Source organism: Fibroporia radiculosa (assembly GCF_000313525.1).
Source record: "Fibroporia radiculosa TFFH 294 genomic supercontigs, scaffold27844, whole genome shotgun sequence".
NCBI classification, from domain to species: domain Eukaryota; kingdom Fungi; phylum Basidiomycota; class Agaricomycetes; order Polyporales; family Fibroporiaceae; genus Fibroporia; species Fibroporia radiculosa.
In genome coordinates this window covers 57237-66320 of record NW_012133506.1, presented here as the reverse complement: position 1 = coordinate 66320, position 9084 = coordinate 57237, and the positions used below count along the sequence as shown (strand labels likewise).

The 9084-nt window shown below is 51.1% G+C and overlaps 4 protein-coding genes across 4 annotated transcripts; 3 read left to right on the top strand and 1 right to left on the bottom strand.

Annotated features, from left to right (window-relative positions):
• Window positions 1-1258: 1258 nt before the first annotated feature.
• Window positions 1259-1945, top strand: FIBRA_08082 (uncharacterized protein; the record flags this gene model as incomplete). The annotated part of the gene is made up of 1 exon (XM_012329739.1): window positions 1259-1945. The coding sequence occupies one exon, from the start codon at window positions 1259-1261 to the stop codon at window positions 1943-1945; it is 687 nt and encodes a 228-aa protein (XP_012185129.1).
• Window positions 1946-3033: 1088 nt separating this feature from the next.
• Window positions 3034-4000, bottom strand: FIBRA_08081 (uncharacterized protein; the record flags this gene model as incomplete). The annotated part of the gene is made up of 2 exons (XM_012329738.1): window positions 3034-3339; window positions 3401-4000. The coding sequence occupies 2 exons, from the start codon at window positions 3998-4000 to the stop codon at window positions 3034-3036; spliced, it is 906 nt and encodes a 301-aa protein (XP_012185128.1).
• A 1027-nt stretch (window positions 4001-5027) lies between these two features.
• Window positions 5028-7299, top strand: FIBRA_08080 (uncharacterized protein; the record flags this gene model as incomplete). Its single annotated transcript, XM_012329737.1, has 16 exons — window positions 5028-5193; window positions 5246-5337; window positions 5391-5451; window positions 5504-5566; window positions 5624-5682; window positions 5736-5786; window positions 5843-5879; window positions 5950-6036; window positions 6087-6104; window positions 6162-6179; window positions 6231-6685; window positions 6747-6815; window positions 6871-6935; window positions 6987-7137; window positions 7196-7216; window positions 7273-7299. The coding sequence occupies 16 exons, from the start codon at window positions 5028-5030 to the stop codon at window positions 7297-7299; spliced, it is 1440 nt and encodes a 479-aa protein (XP_012185127.1).
• A 775-nt stretch (window positions 7300-8074) lies between these two features.
• On the top strand, window positions 8075-9038 carry FIBRA_08079 (uncharacterized protein; the record flags this gene model as incomplete). Its single annotated transcript, XM_012329736.1, has 2 exons — window positions 8075-8674; window positions 8736-9038. The coding sequence occupies 2 exons, from the start codon at window positions 8075-8077 to the stop codon at window positions 9036-9038; spliced, it is 903 nt and encodes a 300-aa protein (XP_012185126.1).
• Between the last annotated feature and the right edge of the window lie 46 nt (window positions 9039-9084).

The window sequence follows — 9084 nt, the reverse complement described above, 5'->3', positions numbered from 1 at the left end:
TGGCAGTGACCAGAGGCCGAGCTACAGCCACTCAATATCATATTTCTCCCAAGGGTAAATGGCAGGGCGGTCTCGAATCTGTCAATCTGACTTCATTCGCTCAGGCCAGCGGGACGGTAGCGAATAGGTATACAGTCCAGCTGTGAAAGCCTGTGTGCGGCGGCTATTGGTTGCTCTCGCGCCTACAGGAGCTGGAGCGCGCACCTGTCCTGTTGGGCGTTCATATCATATTTTCATGGAAAACACAGGTGGTGAGAGAAGATATGTCCTTCACCGAACCATTGCTACATCCTCCACCAGAAATCGTTAATGCTTACGATCAGATCTGTCATACTCATTTGACATAGAGTATACGCTCAAGTCACTATGGAAAAATGAACCACATGCTTTTGGTTGTATCCACGGTCGTGTTCTCTGTGACTCAATGTCACAGCAAAAACGTTTCTTTTCAGATGCGAACACATCTAGAGTTTATTTAGCCATCGTCGACGTCAAGCTTTTCTCATATGAAAGTCAAGAGTCTCAGTTATCATACCTTCTGTTCGGAGGTCATATCACGCCAAGCCCAACTGTATGTATATTTTCCACAGACGAACATGAAAGTGCGCTAATCCACCGTCACTCAACGACTTTCACGCAGATCAGACGCTCGAGCTACGTCGCGGCTACACAGCAGTACGATACTTCATTAGACGACACCCGAGGAGGTAATATCCTTATAGATCGCCAGTGATGGTCGGATCTCATAGGATTACGCTATGGCGAAGAGAATACTTTAATTTTCTATGCATCCGAAGATCTTGCAGCCTTCCTCCCGCTCCTCGTTAGCTTTGTAGAAACCCATGTCCTCCCAATTGACTTGTGTCGCTTGCCGGACTGATCCGATGGTGTTCGCCGGGACTAGAAGGTGGCTGAGCTTGACCACATAGTTGCACGGGTACAGTCTGCCAGACCGCCGATACCCACTTGACTAATGCCTTCATTAGGCTTATTCAAAATTTACTGATCCATTCTAGTGTTTTTGATTGTACTGCATCCTCCCGAAAGGCCAAAATGTAGCGCCTTCTGCGTGGGGAGTGCGACTCCGTCCGAGGGCACTGAGCATAAATGGCAACAGTGCCTCAGTATGAAACCACAACCACAAGTACTCGACACTGCGGGCTGTCTAAGCCAAATTCGAATCGTAAGTTTACAGACTATCATCTTGCTCCTTCACTTATGCTGCCCAGGGCACCAACCCCAAGTGCCATACCGTCCAATGTCCTTTCCGTACAGGCAAACACACCGGGCATCATATGGCGTCCCTGGATCTTCCTCGCACCACCCCCAAGACCATCTTCTTGCCCATCTTTATCCTCCTTTGTTCGTACAGATTTTCCCCTCATATGGATCACCGCCGGTCAATCATGGGGACAGACGGATACTAGTACAAGTCCACGCGAAACTCTCCAAGGACAGACCGATTTCGTGGGACCTCTGGCTACCCCTAAGCTTCGCGCTTGACGCTCCCGAAGAGAGGACAAGGTCGATCTACGCTGGACTTTCTCCCTCGCTTCTTGTTGAGCCTGCGACGACACCATCCACAAACCAGCTCACGCTGCACATCCCTGACCTGCAAGGCTGGTGGTCTGTCCCAGTCACACCTCACGAGACACCACATGTCACCACTGGAGACGTTCTGCAATCCCTCTACGACACGTTGCACATCTCCATCACTGCGGAGGAGTGGAGGGAAGTGGAGGACGCTGAGATGGACGGCGAGATTACCGCGTCGTTTATCGACAGAGTTAGAGCGTGTGCGACTCCGGGAGCGCAGTTTCAGTCGATCTTTCGAGACGGCAAAAAGCGTATAGATCTCCTCACGAAGAACCACTTCTTCTACGGGCTTGAGGTGGTCAACCCAAGGAACGTGGACGACATAGAGCTGCGTTTGCAAGTCCCATGATATGAGCGACCCGAGTTGGACGGATTGACCCACGATGCAAGTGTTCCGTAGATTTTGTATGTCTTACTTACCACAATCGGCTGTACTTTACAAGTTCCTCACAATGAACTCGGCGATAAATTGCTCTTTCGTCTAAGAACCTCATGCAAGGGGACACCATGGGGACGCATCGGTAAGGTGCGTACGCACTGTAAGTTCCTTTTGGATATGATTTCTCAGCCAGATATTTCAATCGTTTGCGAAGTCCATTCTCGTCTTCATTGGCTTTGTATGTTATGTGGCGCTTAATATCCAATAGGTGTAAGAGGCATGAGCCGATAGTCAAAATACACATGACAGACGCTGCGCTAGTCTACTAGTAGCGAACAAGTTGCTCTTAAATATCGTCAACTTTAGTATCGTCAATGTGGTGATCATTCGGAAGAAAAAAGGCATGAGCGCACATGTAGGGGAAAAATAGACGCACATGATGAAGGGGTCGAGGAACCGGGGAGAATCTCCCAGTTGTTCTTTGAATTCGCTTGAGCATCAAGCTAGGATTATCATAGTATCGAGCATATTATACACGCTGGATGGCCAAGGTGCACAACGCATTCCCAAACGCGCGCAGAAAAAATAGAGAGCCAATGCATTACTAGCAAATTAGTACGTCGGAAGTGCTGCGGCAGAAACTTAGTTTGCATCGACAATCCGAATCTGGGTAGTTTACCTCTATTGTGACCTGTTAGATTCTAAGGGTAATGCCAAACAACCACCTTCCAAGTTGGGACATCCAAACTCAAATAGTAGTATAGCACATCTGCTAATTAACGAGTGCCATTTGATGACTCATGTTACATGTTTTTTAAAGTTCGTGTATGCTGTTCGGAATGTCGAGCTTGGAAACGGTGTACTACATTTATACGGCAGAAATACGCCGATAGATTAAAAATATGAACACAGGATAGAGCAACAGACACTACGGGAGAACGCATTAGACTTCAAAAGACTGGACGTACACGCTGCGTGAGACTAATTACAAAGAAATTATAAATGCCGTGATTTGATGACCAGTTCAGAAGATGAATGTGTCTCGTGCATGATCACCACTACGCGCTAATAGCCCCAGATTGAAGAGCTTGGTCAATCTCTTCCACAGTATGGTCCCACAAGCGCCGTCGCGCCTCGTCAGAACCGTAATATCGTTTCTGACCCATGTTATCTCCCTTGTTGTCGCGACGATGTACACCGGGGCCTGCATCGAGAAGTCCGTATAACATATACTCCGCACAGTCTGACGCAGGTGTCATAAATGGATAGAGAACGAATGCGACGAGACTGCCAAGAAGGGGAGTCCGGACGACACCCGGATGGATGTGGATGAAAGACAGATCCGGCTGCTGCTCCGCGAACGACTACGGCAACGATTCAGATCAGCACACATTCGGATTCGAAGGGGGAAAACTAGATGCATACCTCAAACATGAGATCGTTGTACGTCGGTGTGACCAAAGCTGAGCTGAGTGGGGTATAGCTCTTCCTCATGCCGAGGTCATCAAGGTCAATATCGGAGCCATTACCGGGCGCAAGGACGGACATAACCTTCGCGTCCTCTCCCGCGTCCTTCGTCTTGCGCAGAAGAGGGATCAAGTCGTTCGTGAACTTCCAGCGCGCGTAGTAGTGTAGCGCAAGTTTTCTGTCAATGCCCTCGGTAGTTTCATTTCGCCCCCTGAGTGTGAAGATCCCGGGTGAGAGGACGAGATAGTTAAGCTTCGGGAGGCGAGCGAGCAACGCGGACGTCGTCAAGAAGACGTTCTTCATCAGTGTCGCGTCGCATTCGACGAACTCGTGCTTGGCCTCGGGTGCCGTTGCCTGCGGGAAGGACGCGATGATCTTGTCAGCAGCAGACTTGTTGCGCCCGCAAATTATAATATGCGCGTTGCCCTTGGTGTAGCGAGCGAAGGCCTCGGCGACGGCTTGTCCGATGCCAGACGTTCCTCCGACAAAGACGGCGACTGGAAGGCGGGAAGGCGAATACCTAGCATTGGAGGCGCGCGCAGCATAGAGGGAGGGCATGATGAAGCTAGAGCTAGAATCGCACCAACGAGATGCGTTTCGGCACGCCGCTCAAGCGGCAGCCAGTTGCACGTGAACGAGGTGTACCCTCAGATCGCCCCGAGATCGCGCCTCAGCCCGCCCGAGCACCGAGCCTCGAGGACACCCAGACTGGCCGAGCACCGCCAGCAAAGGACAGGCTCACCGGGACTTGTGGTTGAAGACTGCAATAGATGCTCCACCACAACAGACACTAGGGGCGGTAGGCTACAGTGTTACGAAGCTTTGCCAGAGGTACCGGTGGGGGTGGTACGGGTTTCCCCCATGTGGGTGCAAGCGGCGGAGAACGGGGACCCAAGATCATAGGCCGCTGTGAAGATGTTGGTTTTTGACTAGTCGTTTTATGTCATAAAGCTTGAAGCATGCATTTATTCCGTCTCGGACTGTTGCCAGTAGGGGCAGTTGGGAACGTGTACCGACTACGCGTTCACAAGACTACTGTCGAATCGAGCAGAGCGGCCTTGTTTTCTCGACGCTATATACCTCCGATCCGACTTGCTGCTAGCCTGCAGCACAATTGGCACTGTTGCGTTCTGTGAAATGGAGCACTGCCATCGCGATATTTGGGCAGTAGTACGTATACTCGGAGGATGCCGCGAGGTTCAGCCAGACTGAATTGACCGCCGCAAGCACTGTACCGATACTACACGCCTTCATCAGGACCCCTCGCAGCCAGACTTTTCTCGGGCGCACCTCTTGTACTCTCGCTGTCTGAAACGTTGTTGTGATGGGTCGCATCCGCAATGTAGTCAAGCGCCGTGCTAGGCATTGATGATGATCTGTAGTGATGCGGAGTCAAAACATAAGGACGCTCGGAGGACCTGTCATCGACACCCGCACCGCCTGCAGCCCCGTGAAGTAGGCTTGTACCGAGAAAAGCGGTCCCGGCCTCGTGTGTGCTCAGCCCCCACTATAGGTATAAGGTCGATTTCCCTCCCTTGGCTGCTGGTCTATCTCCATTTCTCCCTCACCGTCCGCGACGACGACTATGGCAAACAAGAACATTCGTCGTCGGTCCGCTTCCCAGAAGCCCAGGCGGAAGGCCCTGGTCATTGGTATCAACTATGATACCAAGGGCTCCGACGACACCTCTGGCTACAGCGCTCTCCATGGTCCCCGCAGCGATGCGATCTCATTCGCCAACCTCCTTATCAGTAAGAGACCGTCCTATCAATGGCTTGTCGCAGTATCTCACACCGCGTTCAGACAAATACAACTATAAGAGAGAGGATGTGGTGATCATGTTAGACGGCCAGGGTCCGGAGTTGAGCCATCTCGCCCCGACGAGGCGCAACATGGTGCGTTGCGCTCCCCTCATCGGGTGTCCTTCTTCGCTAATCGAAGCCACTAGTTGCGCGAGATCAACAATCTCGTTCGTGGTGCTCGTCGTGGGGACCGCTTTGTGTTCCTCTGTGAGCGACCTAGCTACCCATGTCAGACTGGTCCTGACGCGTCGAATTGCAGATTCTGGACACTCTGACCAGATTCCATGTTTGGAACACAGCGAGGAAGATGACTTGGACGAAGGTATGCGCCATACTTCGATCCCACTGTATATCCGCTCATTGTACGTATTGTCCGCAGTCATCCTTCCGATGGACCATGAAGGTTTGGAGAAGAAGGAGAAACTCATTGTGGATAATGTATGTGCATAAACTTAGTATATATGCGCTATGCTGAAGTTGCATGGCCGCAGGATCTGCGTCGGCTGCTTGTTGATCCCCTCCCTGCTGGCGCCCATCTCACCGTATGTTGATGTGTACGTGTGTTTTCAATCTTGATGCTCACCAGAAAGCTGTGCAGGCTATCTTTGACTCTTGTCACTCCGGTACTCTTTTGGGTGGGTGTGATCTTATCAGGAGGCCTCTGTATTCCCGGTGGTGCTGATGTGAGTTTATCTGTGTGTCCAGATCTTGACCACTATGCGTGTAACAACGTGTATCATCCGTGGATATCTAAGGGGTTTCGGAGAGTGAAGACAATGTGGAGGAATAATGGTGCGTACTCGCTTGTAGTTCCTTGATCAGCGTCCTGATCCAACCCACAGTACGGCAGAATGCGACTTGTACGTCCCTTCCGCCATCGCACACTCTTGCACATTCTGATTCTGTCGCTGGCACAGTGCATCAACAATCGCTCAGTACGTGGTTCTTTCAACGCTCAAGGTTCTTCTCAGCTAAGGATAGCTAAGGTGCGACTAGCACCAAGCTACACAGCGACTCGCTAGCATTCCCCATCCTGAGTACTCTCTTCCCAAGCCGTACCTCTAGCAGCTCGAAAGAAGTCAAGAAGGCTGCGTCTGTCCGCCGTGTCTCGACATCCCCTACCGCATCTCCGGTATTCCCACGTCGGCCACGGAGTTTATCTGTCAAGATGCTTGCCCGCGCAGCGACATCTCTCGAGTTTGCCACTCCAAAGTCATGCGCGCCTTCGGCTCCTCAATCTGCATCGGTGGCTTCGACAGGGTTGGCGTCACCCGTTGCGATGAGCAACTCCGCTCTGACGAAGAAACAGTCGAAGACTGTCCTGGGCCGTCTGAAGACGACACTGATGGACGATCTCATCCCGCGATGCATGTCTCCTGTGTCGACGATGCGGACATGCGATGGCTTCTGCAAGCGCGAGCCAGCTGACAAGCCATATGTGGTAGGTTGTTTCGTACGTGTCCTAGTGGACGTGGTTGGTATTAACATTGTTTGGCGTCCAGATATCCCTCGCCGCGTGCACGGACCGGCAGCTCGAGTGGGAGGATAGGAAGGGACATACAATGATACAGGTATGTAGCCTACTAGATATTATCGCATATTCGCTCATGACGCCCCCTTGACTAGGCGCTCGTTCACTACCTAGAGCAGAACCCGCATACGACAATCAAGGATATGATAACATACATCAGGTACGTTCATCAAGCTGTAGTGAATAGTGTATGGATCTGATGCTCTGGCAGCTATCGTCGTTATACCATTTCGCGCAAGATTCATGACCTTGGGAGGAAGAAGCTCAACGATCGGAAAAAGGCTCAGGCAGTCAACGCCAACAAAGCAGAGCTTGATGGCGAGGAGCTGTGCTATGATCTTGTGAATTTCATGGATCCTCAGGTCAGTTTTCATTACTGTGCGCTTGATGGCTCGGTGTTGAGATATTTGGCTTGCGCAGCTTGGTAGTCAGGAGAAATTGGTATGTTGCTTTACTGGTTTGCCTATATGTTTACTCAAGTCTTGTGGTATCTGCAGGATATGGACGCCGTCTTCACGCTCTGAAACCATATGGATAAGACAAACTTTTCATGCATATACCTTACCTCCCTCGTTTCCTTAATAAGAGTTTGGCACTGTATATATCTTCCTATTGTCTCGTTTACAGACTCGACTCGACTCGCATCGTTCATACTGACATAATATGCATTACTGACATTATCTCGTTCCTGCTGCCTTCCTTACCACATTTGTATCGTGCAATCTTCTTGGATTCCAGCTTGAAAGCTGGAGTTTGCTCTTGCTGTATGTGTTTGATAATTTTTGTGTAGTAGCAGTTTAGTAGTGAATACATTTGTATAATGGTTACTTTGCGTAGACTGCACTTGGAAGTGCCAAAGTGCGTGTACTTGCTTTAGCTTTGGGTATGCTCAATGTCTCTGCGTTATTTGTAACGGTTTCTACTGGTATACATATACTTACTACACGATGTGCCTACTTGTCTACGTAGGGCTCAACGCTCGCAGACAACAAAGGGGTTCAAAAAAGTAAGAAAGCTTTGTCCCGAACTGCCTCTTGTCCAAAGCTGCTGCTTATACCTAGATGTGGTCTCTGACAGACATAAGTGCGTTCTGAAGTCGGTGTGCTCCGAGGAAACGCCGTCTGCTGCTGTGGAGATACTAACGAACGCCACTATCATTGAATGCCTGTCTCTCATGCTGGACTAGAATGGACTGGATTTATCAGCTGCAATACCTAAGCTGTTATCGGAGTCTCCTGTGCGCGCTCTACCAAGTGTTTAAGGCTGTCATTCGAGCTTCAGGCCCCTAAGAACTTCCAGATGCCTTCCCTTGATACCACCAAAGCCGCCAACGCAAAGTACGCACCCTCCAGGGTTCCAGTCGCCATCTTCGTAGGCGGGACGTCCGGCATCGGGCAAGCCACCGCCGAGGCTTTCGCTCGCCACACGAGGGGTAACGCGCATATCATACTATGTGGGCGAAATAGGGTCGCCGCCGAGCAAATCATCGCGTCCTTCCCCACACCCTCCGTGCCCGACGCGAAGCACGAGTTCGTCGAATGCGACGTCTCCTTAATGAAGAACATTGACGAGACGACCGCTGGCCTTCTCAACAGTCTTGGGAAGGTCAACTTTCTGATCCTCTCTGCTGGTATTTTCACCCTCAAGGGCAGAAACGAAACCGCCGAGGGCATCGACAGGAAGCTCGCGCTGGGCTACTATGCGCGATGGAAATTCACGCGTGATCTGATGCCACTATTGCGCAAGGCGAAGGACACCGGAGAGGACGCGAAAGTCATATCCGTTCTCGCTGCCGGCCACGGCTCGGACATTGACCTGGATGACCTTGGCTTGAAGAAGAACTATACCGGTGTGAGCTCGATGAGGGCCGCGCCGACATACAACGACCTCATGTTCGAAGTACGTCGTGTCCGCTCCGTTATGTCGGGTCTGCTTGGAGGCTAACCTTACATATGCCAAGTCTTTCGCAGAGCAACAGCCAGACTTATCATTCGTCCACATTTTTCCTGGCATTGTTCGCACTCCGCTGCTCGGCACCTTCTTCTCACTTGTGCTGTACCCCTTCACCACCTCTGTCTCGGACTGTGCAGAGCACGTGCTCTACGCTTTGCTCAGTGCCAACGCTGGTGCGCATCGCTGCGACAATAAGGGGGACGACCTAGGTAAGAAGTATTATTATGGCTCGGACGAAGCGAGGGAGCGGCTGTGGAAGCACACTGAGCAGGAAGTTGATCACGCAGTGAATTCGGGCAAACATACGTAGTATTTGTTTTCATGCGGCCGGTTATCGTGTTCGGAATCATCTTCTG